The sequence below is a fragment of the Protomyctophum bolini genome, assembly GCF_963924005.1.
Source record: "Protomyctophum bolini genome assembly, chromosome: 14".
Taxonomy (NCBI): Eukaryota; Metazoa; Chordata; class Actinopteri; order Myctophiformes; family Myctophidae; genus Protomyctophum; species Protomyctophum bolini.
In genome coordinates this window covers 2,192,565-2,217,562 of record NC_137875.1, presented here as the reverse complement: position 1 = coordinate 2,217,562, position 24,998 = coordinate 2,192,565, and the positions used below count along the sequence as shown (strand labels likewise).

Here is a 24,998-nt window from a genome sequence, read left to right as displayed (position 1 = left end):
CAAAATAATTTGCCAAAATAATTTGCCTCCCAAAATAATTTGACTCCCAAAATATTTTGCCTCCCAAAATAATTTGCCTCCCAAAATAATTTGCCAAAATAATTTGCCTCCCAAAATAATTTGACTCCCAAAATATTTTGCCTCCCAAAATAATTTGCCTCCCAAAATAATTTGCCAAAATAATTTGCCTCCCAAAATAATTTGCCAAAATAATTTGCCTCCCAAAATAATTTGCCTCCCAAAATAATTTGCCAAAATAATTTGCCTCCCAAAATAATTTGCCTCCCAAAATAATTTGCCAAAATAATTTGCCATAATTTTGTAAAACAAACACGTGTGTGTGTGTGTGTGTGTGTGTGTGTGTGTGTGTGTGCGCGTGCATGTGTCTCACCAGGCGTGCCTAATTTGCCTCCCAAAATAATTTGCCAAAATAATTTGCCTCCCAAAATAATTTGACTCCCAAAATAATTTGCCTCCCAAAATATTTTGCCTCCCAAAATAATTTGCCTCCCAAAATAATTTGCCAAAATAATTTGACTCCCAAAATAATTTGCCTCCCAAAATAATTTGCCAAAATAATTTGCCTCCCAAAATAATTTGCCTCCCAAAATAATTTGCCAAAATAATTTGCCTCCCAAAATAATTTGCCAAAATAATTTGCCTCCCAAAATAATTTGCCAAAATAATTTGCCTCCCAAAATAATTTGACTCCCAAAATATTTTGCCTCCCAAAATAATTTGCCTCCCAAAATAATTTGCCAAAATAATTTGCCTCCCAAAATAATTTGACTCCCAAAATATTTTGCCTCCCAAAATAATTTGCCTCCCAAAATAATTTGCCAAAATAATTTGCCTCCCAAAATAATTTGCCAAAATAATTTGCCTCCCAAAATAATTTGCCTCCCAAAATAATTTGCCAAAATAATTTGCCTCCCAAAATAATTTGCCAAAATAATTTGCCTCCCAAAATAATTTGCCTCCCAAAATAATTTGCCAAAATAATTTGCCTCCCAAAATAATTTGCCAAAATAATTTGCCTCCCAAAATAATTTGCCTCCCAAAATAATTTGCCTCCCAAAATATTTTGCCTCCCAAAATAATTTGCCTCCCAAAATAATTTGCCAAAATAATTTGACTCCCAAAATAATTTGCCTCCCAAAATAATTTGCCAAAATAATTTGCCTCCCAAAATAATTTGCCTCCCAAAATAATTTGCCAAAATAATTTGCCTCCCAAAATAATTTGCCAAAATAATTTGCCTCCCAAAATAATTTGCCAAAATAATTTGCCTCCCAAAATAATTTGACTCCCAAAATATTTTGCCTCCCAAAATAATTTGCCTCCCAAAATAATTTGCCAAAATAATTTGACTCCCAAAATATTTTGCCTCCCAAAATAATTTGCCTCCCAAAATAATTTGCCTGCCAAAATAATTTGCCTCCCAAAATAATTTGCCTCCCAAAATAATTTGCCAAAATAATTTGCCTCCCAAAATAATTTGCCTCCCAAAATAATTTGCCAAAATAATTTGCCTCCCAAAATAATTTGCCAAAATAATTTGCCTCCCAAAATAATTTGCCAAAATAATTTGTAATAATTTTGTAAAACAAACACGTGTGTGTGTGTGTGTGTGTGTGTGTGTGTGTGTGTGTGTGTGCGCGTGCATGTGTCTCACCAGGCGTGCCTAATTTGCCTCCCAAAATAATTTGCCAAAATAATTTGCCTCCCAAAATAATTTGCCTCCCAAAATAATTTGCCAAAATAATTTGCCTCCCAAAATAATTTGCCTCCCAAAATAATTTGCCTCCCAAAATAATTTGCCAAAATAATTTGCCTCCCAAAATAATTTGCCTCCCAAAATAAATAGCCAAAATAATTTGCCTCCCAAAATAATTTGCCTCCCAAATTAATTTGCCTCCCAAAATAATTTGCCTCCCAAAATAATTTGCCAAAATAATTTGCCTCCCAAAATAATTTGACTCCCAAAATATTTTGCCTCCCAAAATAATTTGCCTCCCAAAATAATTTGCCAAAATAATTTGCCTCCCAAAATAATTTGCCAAAATAATTTGCCTCCCAAAATAATTTGCCAAAATAATTTGCCTCCCAAAATAAAAAATAAAAAATATATACATGTCTGTCAATGAATGTACACTAAATGGAACAGAGCTTTAATGATTGGTAAGCTCGGTATAAGACCTGTGAAGGAAGTCGGAAGAGGCCCGGAAGTTTTCATTTAATTTCATTCACAGAGTTATTTCCAAAATGGCTGCTGTGCAATGAGCCTCCCAAATAATAATAATAACAATAATTTGCCTCCCAAAATAATTTGCCAAAATAATTTGCCTCCCAAAATAATTTGCCTCCCAAAATAATTTGCCAAAATAATTTGCCAAAATAATTTGCCTCCCAAAATAATTTGCCAAAATAATTTGCCTCCCAAAATAATTTGCCTCCCAAAATAATTTGCCAAAATAATTTGCCAAAATAATTTGCCTCCCAAAATAATTTGCCAAAATAATTTGCCTCCCAAAATAATTTGCCAAAATAATTTGCCTCCCAAAATAATTTGCCAAAATAATTTGCCTCCCAAAATAATTTGACTCCCAAAATAATTTGCCTCCCAAAATAATTTGCCTCCCAAAATAATTTGCCAAAATAATTTGCCATAATTTTGTAAAACAAACACGTGTGTGTGTGTGTGTGTGTGTGTGTGTGTGTGTGTGTGTGCGCGTGCATGTGTCTCACCAGGCGTGCCTAATTTGCCTCCCAAAATAATTTGCCAAAATAATTTGCCTCCCAAAATAATTTGACTCCCAAAATATTTTGCCTCCCAAAATAATTTGCCTCCCAAAATAATTTGCCAAAATAATTTGCCTCCCAAAATAATTTGACTCCCAAAATATTTTGCCTCCCAAAATAATTTGCCTCCCAAAATAATTTGCCAAAATAATTTGCCTCCCAAAATAATTTGCCAAAATAATTTGCCTCCCAAAATAATTTGCCAAAATAATTTGCCTCCCAAAATAAAAAATAAAAAATATATACATGTCTGTCAATGAATGTACACTAAATGGAACAGAGCTTTAATGATTGGTAAGCTCGGTATAAGACCTGTGAAGGAAGTCGGAAGAGGCCCGGAAGTTTTCATTTAATTTCATTCACAGAGTTATTTCCAAAATGGCTGCTGTGCAATGAGCCTCCCAAATAATAATAATAACAATAATTTGCCTCCCAAAATAATTTGCCAAAATAATTTGCCTCCCAAAATAATTTGCCTCCCAAAATAATTTGCCAAAATAATTTGCCTCCCAAAATAATTTGCCAAAATAATTTGCCTCCCAAAATAATTTGCCTCCCAAAATAATTTGCCAAAATAATTTGCCAAAATAATTTGCCTCCCAAAATAATTTGCCAAAATAATTTGCCTCCCAAAATAATTTGCCAAAATAATTTGCCTCCCAAAATAATTTGCCAAAATAATTTGCCTCCCAAAATAAAAAATAAAAAATATATACATGTCTGTCAATGAATGTACACTAAATGGAACAGAGCTTTAATGATTGGTAAGCTCGGTATAAGACCTGTGAAGGAAGTCGGAAGAGGCCCGGAAGTTTTCATTTAATTTCATTCACAGAGTTATTTCCAAAATGGCTGCTGTGCAATGAGCCTCCCAAATAATAATAATAACAATAATTTGCCTCCCAAAATAATTTGCCAAAATAATTTGCCTCCCAAAATAATTTGCCTCCCAAAATAATTTGCCAAAATAATTTGCCTCCCAAAATAATTTGCCAAAATAATTTGCCTCCCAAAATAATTTGCCTCCCAAAATAATTTGCCAAAATAATTTGCCAAAATAATTTGCCTCCCAAAATAATTTGCCAAAATAATTTGCCTCCCAAAATAATTTGCCAAAATAATTTGCCTCCCAAAATAATTTGCCAAAATAATTTGCCTCCCAAAATAATTTGACTCCCAAAATAATTTGCCTCCCAAAATAATTTGCCTCCCAAAATAATTTGCCAAAATAATTTGCCATAATTTTGTAAAACAAACACGTGTGTGTGTGTGTGTGTGTGTGTGTGTGTGTGTGTGCGCGTGCATGTGTCTCACCAGGCGTGCCTAATTTGCCTCCCAAAATAATTTGCCAAAATAATTTGCCTCCCAAAATAATTTGACTCCCAAAATATTTTGCCTCCCAAAATAATTTGCCTCCCAAAATAATTTGCCAAAATAATTTGCCTCCCAAAATAATTTGACTCCCAAAATATTTTGCCTCCCAAAATAATTTGCCTCCCAAAATAATTTGCCAAAATAATTTGCCTCCCAAAATAATTTGCCAAAATAATTTGCCTCCCAAAATAATTTGCCAAAATAATTTGCCTCCCAAAATAATTTGCCAAAATAATTTGCCATAATTTTGTAAAACAAACACGTGTGTGTGTGTGTGTGTGTGTGTGTGTGTGCGCGTGCATGTGTCTCACCAGGCGTGCCTAATTTGCCTCCCAAAATAATTTGCCAAAATAATTTGCCTCCCAAAATAATTTGACTCCCAAAATAATTCGCCTCCCAAAATATTTTGCCTCCCAAAATAATTTGCCTCCCAAAATAATTTGCCAAAATAATTTGACTCCCAAAATAATTTGCCTCCCAAAATAATTTGCCAAAATAATTTGCCTCCCAAAATAATTTGCCTCCCAAAATAATTTGCCAAAATAATTTGCCTCCCAAAATAATTTGCCAAAATAATTTGCCTCCCAAAATAATTTGCCAAAATAATTTGCCTCCCAAAATAATTTGACTCCCAAAATATTTTGCCTCCCAAAATAATTTGCCTCCCAAAATAATTTGCCAAAATAATTTGACTCCCAAAATAATTTGCCTCCCAAAATAATTTGCCAAAATAATTTGCCTCCCAAAATAATTTGCCTCCCAAAATAATTTGCCAAAATAATTTGCCTCCCAAAATAATTTGCCAAAATAATTTGCCTCCCAAAATAATTTGCCAAAATAATTTGCCTCCCAAAATAATTTGACTCCCAAAATAATTTGCCTCCCAAAATATTTTGCCTCCCAAAATAATTTGCCTCCCAAAATAATTTGCCAAAATAATTTGACTCCCAAAATAATTTGCCTCCCAAAATAATTTGCCAAAATAATTTGCCTCCCAAAATAATTTGCCTCCCAAAATAATTTGCCAAAATAATTTGCCTCCCAAAATAATTTGCCAAAATAATTTGCCTCCCAAAATAATTTGCCAAAATAATTTGCCTCCCAAAATAATTTGACTCCCAAAATATTTTGCCTCCCAAAATAATTTGCCTCCCAAAATAATTTGCCAAAATAATTTGCCTCCCAAAATAATTTGACTCCCAAAATATTTTGCCTCCCAAAATAATTTGCCTCCCAAAATAATTTGCCAAAATAATTTGCCTCCCAAAATAATTTGCCAAAATAATTTGCCTCCCAAAATAATTTGCCTCCCAAAATAATTTGCCAAAATAATTTGCCTCCCAAAATAATTTGCCAAAATAATTTGCCTCCCAAAATAATTTGCCTCCCAAAATAATTTGCCAAAATAATTTGCCTCCCAAAATAATTTGCCAAAATAATTTGCCTCCCAAAATAATTTGCCTCCCAAAATAATTTGCCTCCCAAAATATTTTGCCTCCCAAAATAATTTGCCTCCCAAAATAATTTGCCAAAATAATTTGACTCCCAAAATAATTTGCCTCCCAAAATAATTTGCCAAAATAATTTGCCTCCCAAAATAATTTGCCTCCCAAAATAATTTGCCTCCCAAAATAATTTGCCAAAATAATTTGCCTCCCAAAATAATTTGCCAAAATAATTTGCCTCCCAAAATAATTTGCCAAAATAATTTGCCTCCCAAAATAATTTGACTCCCAAAATATTTTGCCTCCCAAAATAATTTGCCTCCCAAAATAATTTGCCAAAATAATTTGCCTCCCAAAATAATTTGACTCCCAAAATATTTTGCCTCCCAAAATAATTTGCCTCCCAAAATAATTTGCCAAAATAATTTGCCTCCCAAAATAATTTGCCAAAATAATTTGCCTCCCAAAATAATTTGCCTCCCAAAATAATTTGCCAAAATAATTTGCCTCCCAAAATAATTTGCCTCCCAAAATAATTTGCCAAAATAATTTGCCTCCCAAAATAATTTGCCAAAATAATTTGCCTCCCAAAATAATTTGCCAAAATAATTTGTAATAATTTTGTAAAACAAACACGTGTGTGTGTGTGTGTGTGTGTGTGTGTGTGTGTGTGTGTGCGCGTGCATGTGTCTCACCAGGCGTGCCTAATTTGCCTCCCAAAATAATTTGCCAAAATAATTTGCCTCCCAAAATAATTTGCCTCCCAAAATAATTTGCCAAAATAATTTGCCTCCCAAAATAATTTGCCTCCCAAAATAATTTGCCAAAATAATTTGCCTCCCAAAATAATTTGCCAAAATAATTTGCCTCCCAAAATAATTTGCCTCCCAAAATAAATAGCCAAAATAATTTGCCTCCCAAAATAATTTGCCTCCCAAATTAATTTGCCTCCCAAAATAATTTGCCTCCCAAAATAATTTGCCAAAATAATTTGCCTCCCAAAATAATTTGACTCCCAAAATATTTTGCCTCCCAAAATAATTTGCCTCCCAAAATAATTTGCCAAAATAATTTGCCTCCCAAAATAATTTGCCAAAATAATTTGCCTCCCAAAATAATTTGCCAAAATAATTTGCCTCCCAAAATAAAAAATAAAAAATATATACATGTCTGTCAATGAATGTACACTAAATGGAACAGAGCTTTAATGATTGGTAAGCTCGGTATAAGACCTGTGAAGGAAGTCGGAAGAGGCCCGGAAGTTTTCATTTAATTTCATTCACAGAGTTATTTCCAAAATGGCTGCTGTGCAATGAGCCTCCCAAATAATAATAATAACAATAATTTGCCTCCCAAAATAATTTGCCAAAATAATTTGCCTCCCAAAATAATTTGCCTCCCAAAATAATTTGCCAAAATAATTTGCCTCCCAAAATAATTTGCCAAAATAATTTGCCTCCCAAAATAATTTGCCTCCCAAAATAATTTGCCAAAATAATTTGCCAAAATAATTTGCCTCCCAAAATAATTTGCCAAAATAATTTGCCTCCCAAAATAATTTGCCAAAATAATTTGCCTCCCAAAATAATTTGACTCCCAAAATAATTTGCCTCCCAAAATAATTTGCCTCCCAAAATAATTTGCCAAAATAATTTGCCATAATTTTGTAAAACAAACACGTGTGTGTGTGTGTGTGTGTGTGTGTGTGTGTGTGTGCGCGTGCATGTGTCTCACCAGGCGTGCCTAATTTGCCTCCCAAAATAATTTGCCAAAATAATTTGCCTCCCAAAATAATTTGACTCCCAAAATATTTTGCCTCCCAAAATAATTTGCCTCCCAAAATAATTTGCCAAAATAATTTGCCTCCCAAAATAATTTGACTCCCAAAATATTTTGCCTCCCAAAATAATTTGCCTCCCAAAATAATTTGCCAAAATAATTTGCCTCCCAAAATAATTTGCCAAAATAATTTGCCTCCCAAAATAATTTGCCAAAATAATTTGCCTCCCAAAATAAAAAATAAAAAATATATACATGTCTGTCAATGAATGTACACTAAATGGAACAGAGCTTTAATGATTGGTAAGCTCGGTATAAGACCTGTGAAGGAAGTCGGAAGAGGCCCGGAAGTTTTCATTTAATTTCATTCACAGAGTTATTTCCAAAATGGCTGCTGTGCAATGAGCCTCCCAAATAATAATAATAACAATAATTTGCCTCCCAAAATAATTTGCCAAAATAATTTGCCTCCCAAAATAATTTGCCTCCCAAAATAATTTGCCAAAATAATTTGCCTCCCAAAATAATTTGCCAAAATAATTTGCCTCCCAAAATAATTTGCCTCCCAAAATAATTTGCCAAAATAATTTGCCAAAATAATTTGCCTCCCAAAATAATTTGCCAAAATAATTTGCCTCCCAAAATAATTTGCCAAAATAATTTGCCTCCCAAAATAATTTGCCAAAATAATTTGCCTCCCAAAATAATTTGCCAAAATAATTTGCCTCCCAAAATAAAAAATAAAAAATATATACATGTCTGTCAATGAATGTACACTAAATGGAACAGAGCTTTAATGATTGGTAAGCTCGGTATAAGACCTGTGAAGGAAGTCGGAAGAGGCCCGGAAGTTTTCATTTAATTTCATTCACAGAGTTATTTCCAAAATGGCTGCTGTGCAATGAGCCTCCCAAATAATAATAATAACAATAATTTGCCTCCCAAAATAATTTGCCAAAATAATTTGCCTCCCAAAATAATTTGCCTCCCAAAATAATTTGCCAAAATAATTTGCCTCCCAAAATAATTTGCCAAAATAATTTGCCTCCCAAAATAATTTGCCTCCCAAAATAATTTGCCAAAATAATTTGCCAAAATAATTTGCCTCCCAAAATAATTTGCCAAAATAATTTGCCTCCCAAAATAATTTGCCAAAATAATTTGCCTCCCAAAATAATTTGCCAAAATAATTTGCCTCCCAAAATAATTTGACTCCCAAAATAATTTGCCTCCCAAAATAATTTGCCTCCCAAAATAATTTGCCAAAATAATTTGCCTCCCAAAATAATTTGCCAAAATAATTTGACTCCCAAAATAATTTGACTCCCAAAATAATTTGCCTCCCAAAATAATTTGACTCCCAAAATATTTTGCCTCCCAAAATAATTTGCCTCCCAAAATAATTTGCCTCCCAAAATAATTTGCCTCCCAAAATAATTTGCCAAAATAATTTGCCTCCCAAAATAATTTGCCAAAATAATTTGCCTCCCAAAATAATTTGCCAAAATAATTTGCCTCCCAAAATAATTTGACTCCCAAAATATTTTGCCTCCCAAAATAATTTGCCTCCCAAAATAATTTGCCAAAATAATTTGACTCCCAAAATAATTTGCCAAAATAATTTGCCTCCCAAAATAATTTGACTCCCAAAATAATTTGCCTCCCAAAATAATTTGCCAAAATAATTTGCCTCCCAAAATAATTTGCCTCCCAAAATAATTTGCCAAAATAATTTGCCTCCCAAAATAATTTGACTCCCAAAATAATTTGCCTCCCAAAATAATTTGACTCCCAAAATAATTTGCCTCCCAAAATAATTTGCCAAAATAATTTGCCTCCCAAAATATTTTGCCTCCCAAAATAATTTGCCAAAATAATTTGCCTCCCAAAATAATTTGCCTCCCAAAATAATTTGCCTCCCAAAATAATTTGCCAAAATAATTTGACTCCCAAAATAATTTGCCAAAATAATTTGCCAAAATAATTTGCCTCCCAAAATAATTTGACTCCCAAAATAATTTGCCTCCCAAAATAATTTGACTCCCAAAATATTTTGCCTCCCAAAATAATTTGCCTCCCAAAATAATTTGACTCCCAAAATAATTTGCCAAAATAATTTGCCTCCCAAAATAATTTGACTCCCAAAATAATTTGCCAAAATAATTTGCCTCCCAAAATAATTTGACTCCCAAAATAATTTGCCTCCCAAAATAATTTGACTCCCAAAATATTTTGCCTCCCAAAATAATTTGCCTCCCAAAATAATTTGCCAAAATAATTTGCCTCCCAAAATAATTTGCCAAAATAATTTGCCTCCCAAAATAATTTGCCAAAATAATTTGCCTCCCAAAATAATTTGCCTCCCAAAATAATTTGCCAAAATAATTTGCCATAATTTTGTAAAACAAACACGTGTGTGTGTGTGTGTGTGTGTGTGTGTGTGTGCGCGTGCATGTGTCTCACCAGGCGTGCCTAATTTGCCTCCCAAAATAATTTGCCAAAATAATTTGCCTCCCAAAATAATTTGACTCCCAAAATAATTTGCCTCCCAAAATATTTTGCCTCCCAAAATAATTTGCCTCCCAAAATAATTTGCCAAAATAATTTGACTCCCAAAATAATTTGCCTCCCAAAATAATTTGCCAAAATAATTTGCCAAAATAATTTGCCTCCCAAAATAATTTGCCTCCCAAAATAATTTGCCAAAATAATTTGCCTCCCAAAATAATTTGCCAAAATAATTTGCCTCCCAAAATAATTTGCCAAAATAATTTGCCTCCCAAAATAATTTGACTCCCAAAATATTTTGCCTCCCAAAATAATTTGCCTCCCAAAATAATTTGCCAAAATAATTTGCCTCCCAAAATAATTTGACTCCCAAAATATTTTGCCTCCCAAAATAATTTGCCTCCCAAAATAATTTGCCAAAATAATTTGCCTCCCAAAATAATTTGCCAAAATAATTTGCCTCCCAAAATAATTTGCCTCCCAAAATAATTTGCCAAAATAATTTGCCTCCCAAAATAATTTGCCAAAATAATTTGCCTCCCAAAATAATTTGCCAAAATAATTTGTAATAATTTTGTAAAACAAACACGTGTGTGTGTGTGTGTGTGTGTGTGTGTGTGTGTGCGCGCGTGCATGTGTCTCACCAGGCGTGCCTAATTTGCCTCCCAAAATAATTTGCCAAAATAATTTGCCTCCCAAAATAATTTGCCTCCCAAAATAATTAGCCAAAATAATTTGCCTCCCAAAATAATTTGCCTCCCAAATTAATTTGCCTCCCAAAATAATTTGCCTCCCAAAATAATTTGCCTCCCAAAATAATTTGCCAAAATAATTTGCCTCCCAAAATAATTTGACTCCCAAAATATTTTGCCTCCCAAAATAATTTGCCAAAATAATTTGCCTCCCAAAATAATTTGACTCCCAAAATATTTTGCCTCCCAAAATAATTTGACTCCCAAAATAATTTGCCTCCCAAAATAATTTGCCAAAATAATTTGACTCCCAAAATAATTTGCCTCCCAAAATAATTTGCCAAAATAATTTGCCTCCCAAAATAATTTGCCTCCCAAAATAATAATTTGCCTCCCAAAATAATTTGCCAAAATAATTTGCCTCCCAAAATAATTTGCCTCCCAAAATAATTTGCCAAAATAATTTGCCTCCCAAAATAATTTGCCAAAATAATTTGCCTCCCAAAATAATTTGCCTCCCAAAATAATTTGCCAAAATAATTTGCCTCCCAAAATAATTGCCTCCCAAAATAATTTGCCTCCCAAAATAATTTGCCTCCCAAAATAATTTGCCAAAATAATTTGCCTCCCAAAATAATTTGCCTCCCAAAATAATTTGCCAAAATAATTTGCCTCCCAAAATAATTTGCCTCCCAAAATAATTTGCCTCCCAAAATAATTTGCCAAAATAATTTGCCTCCCAAAATAATTTGCCAAAATATTTTGCCTCCCAAAATAATTTGCCTCCCAAAATAATTTGACTCCCAAAATATTTTGCCTCCCAAAATAATTTGCCTCCCAAAATAATTTGCCAAAATAATTTGCCTCCCAAAATAATTTGCCTCCCAAAATAATTTGCCTCCCAAAATAATTTGCCTCCCAAAATAATTTGCCTCCCAAAATAATTTGCCAAAATAATTTGCCTCCCAAAATAATTTGACTCCCAAAATAATTTGCCTCCCAAAATAATTTGACTCCCAAAATATTTTGCCTCCCAAAATAATTTGCCTCCCAAAATAATTTGCCTCCCAAAATAATTTGCCAAAATAATTTGCCTCCCAAAATAATTTGCCAAAATAATTTGCCTCCCAAAATAATTTGACTCCCAAAATATTTTGCCTCCCAAAATAATTTGCCTCCCAAAATAATTTGCCTCCCAAAATAATTTGCCTCCCAAAATAATTTGCCAAAATAATTTGACTCCCAAAATAATTTGCCAAAATAATTTGCCTCCCAAAATAATTTGCCAAAATAATTTGCCTCCCAAAATAATTTGACTCCCAAAATATTTTGCCTCCCAAAATAATTTGCCTCCCAAAATAATTTGACTCCCAAAATAATTTGCCAAAATAATTTGCCTCCCAAAATAATTTGCCTCCCAAAATAATTTGACTCCCAAAATAATTTGCCAAAATAATTTGCCTCCCAAAATAATTTGACTCCCAAAATAATTTGCCTCCCAAAATAATTTGACTCCCAAAATAATTTGCCTCCCAAAATAATTTGCCAAAATAATTTGCCTCCCAAAATATTTTGCCTCCCAAAATAATTTGCCAAAATAATTTGCCTCCCAAAATAATTTGCCTCCCAAAATAATTTGCCTCCCAAAATAATTTGCCAAAATAATTTGCCAAAATAATTTGCCTCCCAAAATATTTTGCCTCCCAAAATAATTTGCCTCCCAAAATAATTTGCCTCCCAAAATAATTTGCCAAAATAATTTGACTCCCAAAATAATTTGCCAAAATAATTTGCCTCCCAAAATAATTTGACTCCCAAAATAATTTGCCTCCCAAAATAATTTGACTCCCAAAATATTTTGCCTCCCAAAATAATTTGCCTCCCAAAATAATTTGACTCCCAAAATAATTTGCCAAAATAATTTGCCTCCCAAAATAATTTGCCTCCCAAAATAATTTGACTCCCAAAATAATTTGCCAAAATAATTTGCCTCCCAAAATAATTTGACTCCCAAAATAATTTGACTCCCAAAATAATTTGACTCCCAAAATATTTTGCCTCCCAAAATAATTTGCCTCCCAAAATAATTTGCCAAAATAATTTGCCTCCCAAAATAATTTGCCAAAATAATTTGTCTCCCAAAATAATTTGACTCCCAAAATAATTTGCCTCCCAAAATAATTTGACTCCCAAAATATTTTGCCTCCCAAAATAATTTGCCTCCCAAAATATTTTGCCTCCCAAAATAATTTGCCTCCCAAAATAATTTGCCTCCCAAAATAATTTGCCAAAATAATTTGACTCCCAAAATAATTTGCCTCCCAAAATAATTTGCCAAAATAATTTGCCTCCCAAAATAATTTGCCTCCCAAAATAATTTGCCAAAATAATTTGCCTCCCAAAATAATTTGCCAAAATAATTTGCCTCCCAAAATAATTTGCCAAAATAATTTGCCTCCCAAAATAATTTGACTCCCAAAATATTTTGCCTCCCAAAATAATTTGCCTCCCAAAATAATTTGCCAAAATAATTTGCCTCCCAAAATAATTTGACTCCCAAAATATTTTGCCTCCCAAAATAATTTGCCAAAATAATTTGCCTCCCAAAATAATTTGCCAAAATAATTTGCCTCCCAAAATAATTTGCCAAAATAATTTGCCTCCCAAAATAATTTGCCAAAATAATTTGCCTCCCAAAATAATTTGCCTCCCAAAATAATTTGCCAAAATAATTTGCCATAATTTTGTAAAACAAACACGTGTGTGTGTGTGTGTGTGTGTGTGTGTGTGCGCGTGCATGTGTCTCACCAGGCGTGCCTAATTTGCCTCCCAAAATAATTTGCCTCCCAAAATATTTTGCCTCCCAAAATAATTTGCCTCCCAAAATAATTTGCCAAAATAATTTGACTCCCAAAATAATTTGCCTCCCAAAATAATTTGCCAAAATAATTTGCCTCCCAAAATAATTTGCCTCCCAAAATAATTTGCCAAAATAATTTGCCTCCCAAAATAATTTGCCTCCCAAAATAATTTGCCAAAATAATTTGCCTCCCAAAATAATTTGCCAAAATAATTTGCCTCCCAAAATAATTTGACTCCCAAAATATTTTGCCTCCCAAAATAATTTGCCTCCCAAAATAATTTGCCAAAATAATTTGCCTCCCAAAATAATTTGACTCCCAAAATATTTTGCCTCCCAAAATAATTTGCCTCCCAAAATAATTTGCCAAAATAATTTGCCTCCCAAAATAATTTGCCAAAATAATTTGCCTCCCAAAATAATTTGCCTCCCAAAATAATTTGCCAAAATAATTTGCCTCCCAAAATAATTTGCCAAAATAATTTGCCTCCCAAAATAATTTGCCTCCCAAAATAATTTGCCAAAATAATTTGCCTCCCAAAATAATTTGCCAAAATAATTTGCCTCCCAAAATAATTTGCCTCCCAAAATAATTTGCCAAAATAATTTGTAATAATTTTGTAAAACAAACACGTGTGTGTGTGTGTGTGTGTGTGTGTGTGTGTGTGTGTGCGCGTGCATGTGTCTCACCAGGCGTGCCTAATTTGCCTCCCAAAATAATTTGCCAAAATAATTTGCCTCCCAAAATAATTTGCCTCCCAAAATAATTTGCCAAAATAATTTGCCTCCCAAAATAATTTGCCTCCCAAAATAATTTGCCAAAATAATTTGCCAAAATAATTTGCCTCCCAAAATAATTTGCCAAAATAATTTGCCTCCCAAAATAATTTGCCTCCCAAAATAAATAGCCAAAATAATTTGCCTCCCAAAATAATTTGCCTCCCAAAATAATTTGCCTCCCAAAATAATTTGCCAAAATAATTTGCCTCCCAAAATAATTTGCCAAAATAATTTGCCTCCCAAAATAATTTGACTCCCAAAATAATTTGCCTCCCAAAATAATTTGACTCCCAAAATATTTTGCCTCCCAAAATAATTTGCCTCCCAAAATAATTTGCCTCCCAAAATAATTTGCCAAAATAATTTGCCTCCCAAAATAATTTGCCAAAATAATTTGCCTCCCAAAATAATTTGACTCCCAAAATATTTTGCCTCCCAAAATAATTTGCCTCCCAAAATAATTTGCCTCCCAAAATAATTTGCCTCCCAAAATAATTTGCCAAAATAATTTGACTCCCAAAATAATTTGCCAAAATAATTTGCCTCCCAAAATAATTTGCCAAAATAATTTGCCTCCCAAAATAATTTGACTCCCAAAATATTTTGCCTCCCAAAATAATTTGCCTCCCAAAATAATTTGACTCCCAAAATAATTTGCCAAAATAATTTGCCAAAATAATTTGCCTCCCAAAATAATTTGACTCCCAAAATAATTTGCCAAAATAATTTGCCTCCCAAAATAATTTGACTCCCAAAATAATTTGCCTCCCAAAATAATTTGACTCCCAAAATAATTTGCCTCCCAAAATAATTTGCCAAAATAATTTGCCTCCCAAAATATTTTGCCTCCCAAAATAATTTGCCAAAATAATTTGCCTCCCAAAATAATTTGCCTCCCAAAATAATTTGCCTCCCAAAATAATTTGCCAAAATAATTTGCCTCCCAAAATAATTTGCCTCCCAAAATAATTTGCCAAAATAATTTGACTCCCAAAATAATTTGCCAAAATAATTTGCCTCCCAAAATAATTTGACTCCCAAAATAATTTGCCTCCCAAAATAATTTGACTCCCAAAATATTTTGCCTCCCAAAATAATTTGCCTCCCAAAATAATTTGACTCCCAAAATAATTTGCCAAAATAATTTGCCTCCCAAAATAATTTGCCTCCCAAAATAATTTGACTCCCAAAATAATTTGCCAAAATAATTTGCCTCCCAAAATAATTTGACTCCCAAAATAATTTGACTCCCAAAATAATTTGACTCCCAAAATATTTTGCCTCCCAAAATAATTTGCCTCCCAAAATAATTTGCCAAAATAATTTGCCTCCCAAAATAATTTGCCAAAATAATTTGTCTCCCAAAATAATTTGACTCCCAAAATAATTTGCCTCCCAAAATAATTTGCCTCCCAAAATATTTTGCCTCCCAAAATAATTTGCCTCCCAAAATAATTTGCCTCCCAAAATAATTTGCCAAAATAATTTGACTCCCAAAATAATTTGCCTCCCAAAATAATTTGCCAAAATAATTTGCCTCCCAAAATAATTTGCCTCCCAAAATAATTTGCCAAAATAATTTGCCTCCCAAAATAATTTGCCAAAATAATTTGCCTCCCAAAATAATTTGCCAAAATAATTTGCCTCCCAAAATAATTTGACTCCCAAAATATTTTGCCTCCCAAAATAATTTGCCTCCCAAAATAATTTGCCAAAATAATTTGCCTCCCAAAATAATTTGACTCCCAAAATATTTTGCCTCCCAAAATAATTTGCCTCCCAAAATAATTTGCCAAAATAATTTGCCTCCCAAAATAATTTGCCAAAATAATTTGCCTCCCAAAATAATTTGCCAAAATAATTTGCCTCCCAAAATAATTTGCCAAAATAATTTGCCTCCCAAAATAATTTGCCTCCCAAAATAATTTGCCAAAATAATTTGCCATAATTTTGTAAAACAAACACGTGTGTGTGTGTGTGTGTGCGCGTGCATGTGTCTCACCAGGCGTGCCTAATTTGCCTCCCAAAATAATTTGCCTCCCAAAATATTTTGCCTCCCAAAATAATTTGCCTCCCAAAATAATTTGCCAAAATAATTTGACTCCCAAAATAATTTGCCTCCCAAAATAATTTGCCAAAATAATTTGCCTCCCAAAATAATTTGCCTCCCAAAATAATTTGCCAAAATAATTTGCCTCCCAAAATAATTTGCCAAAATAATTTGCCTCCCAAAATAATTTGCCAAAATAATTTGCCTCCCAAAATAATTTGACTCCCAAAATATTTTGCCTCCCAAAATAATTTGCCTCCCAAAATAATTTGCCAAAATAATTTGCCTCCCAAAATAATTTGACTCCCAAAATATTTTGCCTCCCAAAATAATTTGCCTCCCAAAATAATTTGCCAAAATAATTTGCCTCCCAAAATAATTTGCCAAAATAATTTGCCTCCCAAAATAATTTGCCTCCCAAAATAATTTGCCAAAATAATTTGCCTCCCAAAATAATTTGCCAAAATAATTTGCCTCCCAAAATAATTTGCCTCCCAAAATAATTTGCCAAAATAATTTGCCTCCCAAAATAATTTGCCAAAATAATTTGCCTCCCAAAATAATTTGCCAAAATAATTTGTAATAATTTTGTAAAACAAACACGTGTGTGTGTGTGTGTGTGTGTGTGTGTGTGTGTGTGCGCGTGCATGTGTCTCACCAGGCGTGCCTAATTTGCCTCCCAAAATAATTTGCCAAAATAATTTGCCTCCCAAAATAATTTGCCTCCCAAAATAATTTGCCAAAATAATTTGCCTCCCAAAATAATTTGCCTCCCAAAATAATTTGCCTCCCAAAATAATTTGCCAAAATAATTTGCCTCCCAAAATAATTTGCCAAAATAATTTGCCTCCCAAAATAATTTGCCTCCCAAAATAAATAGCCAAAATAATTTGCCTCCCAAAATAATTTGCCTCCCAAATTAATTTGCCTCCCAAAATAATTTGCCTCCCAAAATAATTTGCCAAAATAATTTGCCTCCCAAAATAATTTGACTCCCAAAATATTTTGCCTCCCAAAATAATTTGCCTCCCAAAATAATTTGCCAAAATAATTTGCCTCCCAAAATAATTTGCCAAAATAATTTGCCTCCCAAAATAATTTGCCAAAATAATTTGCCTCCCAAAATAAAAAATAAAAAATATATACATGTCTGTCAATGAATGTACACTAAATGGAACAGAGCTTTAATGATTGGTAAGCTCGGTATAAGACCTGTGAAGGAAGTCGGAAGAGGCCCGGAAGTTTTCATTTAATTTCATTCACAGAGTTATTTCCAAAATGGCTGCTGTGCAATGAGCCTCCCAAATAATAATAATAACAATAATTTGCCTCCCAAAATAATTTGCCAAAATAATTTGCCTCCCAAAATAATTTGCCTCCCAAAATAATTAGCCAAAATAATTTGCCTCCCAAAATAATTTGCCAAAATAATTTGCCTCCCAAAATAATTTGCCAAAATAATTTGCCTCCCAAAATAATTTGCCTCCCAAAATAATTAGCCAAAATAATTTGCCTCCCAAAATAATTTGCCTCCCAAATTAATTTGCCTCCCAAAATAATTTGACTCCCAAAATATTTTGCCTCCCAAAATAATTTGCCAAAATAATTTGCCTCCCAAAATAATTTGCCAAAATAATTTGCCTCCCAAAATAATTTGCCAAAATAATTTGCCTCCCAAAATAATTTGCCTCCCAAAATAATTTGCCAAAATAATTTGCCTCCCAAAATAAAAAATAAAAAATATATACATGTCTGTCAATGAATGTACACTAAATGGAACAGAGCTTTAATGATTGGTAAGCTCGGTATAAGACCTGTGAAGGAAGTCGGAAGAGGCCCGGAAGTTTTCATTTAATTTCATTCACAGAGTTATTTCCAAAATGGCTGCTGTGCAATGAGCCTCCCAAAATAATAATAACAATAATTTGCCTCCCAAAATAATTTGCCAAAATAATTTGCCTCCCAAAATAATTTGCCTCCCAAAATAATTTGCCTCCCAAAATAATTTGCCAAAATAATTTGCCTCCCAAAATAATTTGCCAAAATAATTTGCCTCCCAAAATAATTTGCCTCCCAAAATAATTAGCCAAAATAATTAGCCTCCCAAAATAATTTGCCTCCCAAATTAATTTGCCTCCCAAAATAATTTGCCTCCCAAAATAATTTGCCAAAATAATTTGCCTCCCAAAATAATTTGCCTCCCAAAATAATTTGCCTCCCAAAATAATTTGCCTCCCAAAATAATTTGCCAAAATAATTTGCCTCCCAAAATAATTTGCCAAAATAATTTGCCTCCCAACATAATTTGACTCCCAAAATATTTTGCCTCCCAAAATAATTTGCCTCCCAAAATAATTTGACTCCCAAAATATTTTGCCTCCCAAAATAATTTGCCTCCCAAAATAATTTGCCAAAATAATTTGCCTCCCAAAATAATTTGCCTCCCAAAATAATTTGCCTCCCAAAATAATTTGACTCCCAAAATATTTTGCCTCCCAAAATAATTTGCCTCCCAAAATAATTTGCCTCCCAAAATAATTTGACTCCCCAAATAATTTGCCTCCCAAAATAATTTGACTCCCCAAATAATTTGCCAAAATAATTTGCCTCCTAAAATAATTTGACTCCCAAAATAATTTGCCTCCCAAAATAATTTGACTCCCAAAATATTTTGCCTCCCAAAATAATTTGCCTCCCAAAATAATTTGACTCCCAAAATAATTTGCCTCCCAAAATAATTTGACTCCCAAAATATTTTGCCTCCCAAAATAATTTGACTCCCAAAATATTTTGCCTCCCAAAATAATTTGCCTCCCAAAATAATTTGCCTCCCAAAATAATTTGCCAAAATAATTTGCCTCCCAAAATAATTTGCCTCCCAAAATAATTTGCCAAAATAATTTGCCAAAATAATTTGCCTCCCAAAATAATTTGCCTCCCAAAATAATTAGCCAAAATAATTTGCCTCCCAAAATAATTTGCCTCCCAAAATAATTTGCCTCCCAAAATAATTTGCCAAAATAATTTGCCTCCCAAAATAATTTGACTCCCAAAATATTTTGCCTCCCAAAATAATTTGCCTCCCAAAATAATTTGCCAAAATAATTTGCCTCCCAAAATAATTTGCCAAAATAATTTGCCTCCCAAAATAATTTGCCAAAATAATTTGCCAAAATAATTTGCCTCCCAAAATAATTTGACTACCAAAATATTTTGCCTCCCAAAATAATTTGCCTCCCAAAATAATTTGCCAAAATAATTTGCCTCCCAAAATAATTTGCCTCCCAAAATAATTTGACTCCCAAAATATTTTGCCTCCCAAAATAATTTGCCTCCCAAAATAATTTGCCAAAATAATTTGCCTCCCAAAATAATTTGCCAAAATAATTTGCCTCCCAAAATAATTTGCCAAAATAATTTGCCTCCCAAAATAATTTGCCAAAATAATTTGCCTCCCAAAATAATTTGCCTCCCAAAATAAAAAATAAAAAATATATACATGTCTGTCAATGAATGTACACTAAATGGAACAGAGCTTTAATGATTGGTAAGCTCGGTATAAGACCTGTGAAGGAAGTCGGAAGAGGCCCGGAAGTTTTCATTTAATTTCATTCACAGAGTTATTTCCAAAATGGCTGCTGTGCAAAGAGCCTATTCAGTGTCTCTCTCTCTCTCTCTCTCTCTCTCTCTCTCTCTCTCTCTCTCTCAATTTTCAATTCAATTCAAAGGGCTTTATTGGCATGAGAAAACATACGTTTACATTGCCAAAGCAGAAAGAACAATACAGCAATACAATCAAAACAAAAATGATGTACATTTGAAGGTCAGAGTCTTCAATAGATCAAATTCTATGTACCAAGATCACTTGATGCAGGTATAGTGCAGGAATATACCCAATGATCAGTCTTTAGGGTGGTTGTGTTCCATTTGATATCCTTCTCCTGTCACAGCAACTATTCAATCTCTCCTCCACTCCCCCCCCCCCCCCCCCCCTGCAGGCAGCAAGGCAGCCAGTAGGGGGCGCCACCCGGACAGGGTGTTCGTGGTGGAGTTCCGTCCGGACTCGGACAGCCATTTTGTGTCGGTGGGGATCAAACACGTGAGGTTCTGGAGCGTGGCGGGAGGCTCCCTGCTGCAGCGCCGGGGCAGTGTCGCCGCCCTAGAGGACGCCCGCGCTCAGACCATGCTGTCGGTGGCCTTCGGAGCCGTGAGTTAACCCATTCTGACCTGAGATCAGATTCTAAAAGTGTCTTCTACATCCTGACAGTTTTCCTTTCTGACCTGAGATCAGATTCTAAAAGTGTCCTCTACATCCTGACAGTTTTCCATTCTGACCTGAGATCAGATTCTAAAAGTGTCCTCTACACATCCTGACAGTTTTCCTTTCTGACCTGAGATCAGATTCTATAAAAATGTCTTCTATATCCTGACAGTTTTCCATTCTGACCTGAGATCAGATTCTAAAAGTTGTCTTCTACATCCTGACAGTTTTCCATTCTGACCTAAGATCAGATTCTAAAAATGTCTTCTATACATCCTGACAGTTTTCCATTCTGACCTCAGATCAGATTCTAAAAGTGTCTTCTACATCCTGACAGTTTTCCATTCTGACCTGAGATCAGATTCTAAAAGTGTCCTCTACATCCTGACAGTTTTCCATTCTGACCTGAGATCAGATTCTAAAAGTGTCTTCTACACATCCTGACAGTTTTCCATTCTGACCTGAGATCAGATTCTAAAAGCGTCTTCTACATCCTGACAGTTTTCCATTCTGACCCGAGATCAGATTCTAAAAGTGTCTTCTACATCCTGACAGTTTTCTGAAAAAGCTTATGTTTCTATGTCAGTCGATTTTTTCAAAAATAGCAGACCTACAAGCTCTCAGAGCTTGTAGATCTGCTATTTTTCAATAGCTAAAGCATATTGTAATGCTATATCTGTATATATCTGTGTAGTTCTGACTGCAATGAGAAGTGCATTCCATAGTTTAGATGTGGGAGTGAATCTGTGTAGTTCTGACTGCAATGAGAAGTGCATTCCATAGTTTTGTCAGGAATGCATTACAGGTGGACCCAAAAGCAGGCAACAGGATGCAAGCAGACTATCTTCAAAGTGTTTATTTCAATAAACCAAGATAGGGCAAAAACAAAAGCACAGCAAAACATGTACACTCACTTGACAGAGGTCTATGAACCAACAAGGACACACTGCAAACAAAGGGCTTAAATAGACAGGGGTAACAGGACACAGGTGAATTCAAAATACAATCAAACACAGGATAGGCTAGGGGACTAAAAGGACACAGGTGGACACACTGACAAATAACAAGGTAGGATAGACAAGGTAACTAACAGTAACTAGGAAGACAGGAAACACTAGGAACAATACTACAAAATAAGATACACAAAACTAAGGCAACAACAGAGTAACAGAAAACCAAAACCAACGAGAAACAGTCAGGAATACAAGAGCAAATACATACACAAGACATAAATACATATTATAGTCCAAACTCAAAATAAGGACAGTCAAAGTTCACGGTCCGAGGAGCGGATCGTGACAGTACCTCCCCCCCAACGGACGGCTCCAAGACGTCCAACCAGGACCACCAAACAAGGGTGGGTGGTGGGGGTCTGGTGGAGGGACACTGGGGCAAAGGACCAGGGGCTACAAAAAAAATCTGGGGCACAGGGCGAAACACTGACTGGACTAGGCAGGGCAAAACAGTCAAAAACACAGAAAAGACTACAGAGGGAAATCACACAGGGATGCAGGCGGGCAAACACACAGACAAGCAAACAGACAAGCAGACAGACAGAAGGTGGGACAAACCAAGAGACAGACATATCAACTGACAGACAAGCAGGCATGCGGACAGACATGAGGTTTGACACAATAGGCGGGTAAAGGGGTCAGAGGGGCGACAGGAGGACTGGGGAGTAGACAGACGGACAAACATATTGGCATACACACTAGCAGACAAACATACAGGGAGACAGGTGGACAGACAGAAAGGGAGAAGGACTAACGGGCTGGTAGGTGGGGCCAGGGATCTAGGCTGGGAAACAGGAGGACTAGGAGGGCTAGGGGCAGAGCTAGGGACGGGGCTACAAACAGGGCTGGGGACAGGGCTGCAGACATGGCTGGGGACGGAGCTAGATTTGGAGAGGGGACACAGACAGTGACAGTGCATGGACTGGGGCACCTGAGAACAGTGAGACTGGAGTGCAGGCTTGAGGTCTTGCTGCTGTAGTGCAGGCCCAGGTTCTGACCGCTGGAGGTCAGGCCCGGGGTCCGGCAGCAAGAGGGCCTCCTCAACAATGGAGGTGAAAACAGACAGTTCTTGAAGTTTGCAAGGGGTGTCCGAAGGGAGAGCTGACAAAGGCAGTACATTGGGGATGGCAGAAAAGGCTTCAGGTGGGACGTCGGCGGGGACAGCCGACGCAGGAACAAATATGTCGGCGGGGGCCACCGACCCAGGAACAGACATGTCGGTGGGGGCCACCGACCCAGGAACAGACATGTCGGTGGGGGCCACCGACCCAGGAACAGACATGTCGGTGGGGGCCACCGACCCAGGAACAGACATGTCGGTGGGGGCCGCCGACGCAGATACAGGCATGATGTCGGTGGGGGCCACCGACGCAGATACAGGCATGATGTCGGTGGGGGCCACCGACGCAGATACAGGCATGATGTCGGTGGGGGCCACCGACCCAGGAACAGACATGTCGTTGGGGGCCACCGACGCAGATACAGGCATGATGTCGGTGGGGGCCACTGACCCAGGAACAGACATGTCGGTGGGGGCCACAGACGCAGATACAGGCATGATGTCGGCGGGGGCCACCGACCCAGGTTTTGACGTGGTGTCGGCAGGTGCAGCCGACTCAGAAACAGACAGGGTGTCGCTCGGACACAGAAGCACCTCGGCATAGCTGGGTAGTAGCAGCGGAGGCCCGCCACCACTGTTACTGGACAGCTGGAGAGGTGCACGCCGCTCGCTGAGCTGCAGTTGAGGCCCACCGTCGCTGAACAAGTGCGGAGATTCGCCGTCGCCGCAGGTGGACAGCAGGGGAGCCTCAACGTGGCTGGGCAGCAGTGGGGCCTCGCCACTTCCGCCGTTGGGCCGCAGTAGAGCCTCGCCGTCGCTGGTCGACAGTTGAGAATCACCGTCACTGGGAAGCAGGGGCTCCTGGATGCTGGGCAGTTGGGAGCGTTGGTGGTGGCGACGACGCCCCCTTGCCCGGTTCCCCCTGACGCTGGCCAAACGAGACCCAATGTACGGACCTGGGGCTGAAGAGGTCTCCGCATAGACTGGCTCGGGGAACACAGGTTCAACAGGGGCAGTTTCAGGACCGACAGGCTGGAGACCTACAAACCCTAGTCTGATAGACTGGGGCTCAGGCTGGGCACTGGCAGGCTGGATTGCAGGCTGGGAAGCAGACCTCTGAAGGCTTGCAGATTGTGAGTCAGGAGTATCGAGGAAGTCTTTAGCCCACTGAGGTAACGAGCACCTCAGCCAGGGTTTACAGGAAACCTCCCTGCGTGCTAAAAAGAGAGCCGCTTGTCTGCTTTCTTGACTGGCGGCCCTTCTCCACTCACCCTGGTAGCACAGTATGGAATAAGTTGCTTCATAAAGTTCATCTTCAAAAGAATAAGCAACTGGGTCCATTCCCATGTTGACAATCTCCTCCGGGGCAGGTACAGGGATGTCTTCCATGTCAGACTGCTTCATAGGCTTGCTCCAAACCGGCATGGTGAAAATACTCAAAAAACTAAACTTGCCCGCTGGGTCCAAACTGGTTGGTTCATACTGTCAGGAATGCATTACAGGTGGGCCCAAAAGCAGGCAACAGGATGCAAGCAGACTATCTTCAAAGTGTTTATTTCAATAAACCAAGATAGGGCAAAAACAAAAGCACAGCAAAACATGTACACTCACTTGACAGAGGTCTATGAACCAACAAGGACACACTGCAAACAAAGGGCTTAAATAGACAGGGGTAACAGGACACAGGTGAATTCAAAATACAATCAAACACAGGATAGGCTAGGGGACTAAAAGGACACAGGTGGACACACTGACAAATAACAAGGTAGGATAGACAAGGTAACTAACAGTAACTAGGAAGACAGGAAACACTAGGAACAATACTACAAAATAAGATACACAAAACTAAGGCAACAACAGAGTAACAGAAAACCAAAACCAACGAGAAACAGTCAGGAATACAAGAGCAAATACATACACAAGACATAAATACATATTATAGTCCAAACTCAAAATAAGGACAGTCAAAGTTCACGGTCCGAGGAGCGGATCGTGACAAGTTTAGATTTGGGAGTGAGTCTGTGTAGTTCTGACTGCAATGAGAAGTGCATTCCATAGTTTAGATTTGGGAGTGAGTCTGTGTAGTTCTGACTGCAATGAGAAGTGCATTCCATAGTTTAGATTTGGGAGTGAATCTGTATAGTTCTGACTGCAATGGGAAGTGCATTCCATAGTTTAGATGTGGGAGTGAATCTGTGTAGTTCTGACTGCAATGGGAAGTGCATTCCATAGTTTAGATGTGGGAGTGAATCTGTGTAGTTCTGACTGCAATGGGAAGTGCATTCCATAGTTTAGATGTGGGAGTGAATCTGTGTAGTTCTGACTGCAATGAGAAGTGCATTCCATAGTTTAGATTTGGGAGTGAGTCTGTGTA

At 36.1% G+C, this 24,998-nt stretch overlaps 1 protein-coding gene across 1 annotated transcript in view; it reads left to right on the top strand.

The window, feature by feature from the left end:
- Positions 1-24,998, top strand: part of LOC308328320 (echinoderm microtubule-associated protein-like 6) — a gene marked incomplete at both ends in the record, with an annotated part of 135,829 nt that overhangs the window by 90,138 nt on the left and 20,693 nt on the right. The window contains one exon of the mRNA XM_080782091.1: positions 20,293-20,497. Within this exon, the coding sequence (XP_080638217.1) occupies positions 20,293-20,497 (205 nt within the window). The remainder of the gene's footprint in view (positions 1-20,292; positions 20,498-24,998) is intronic.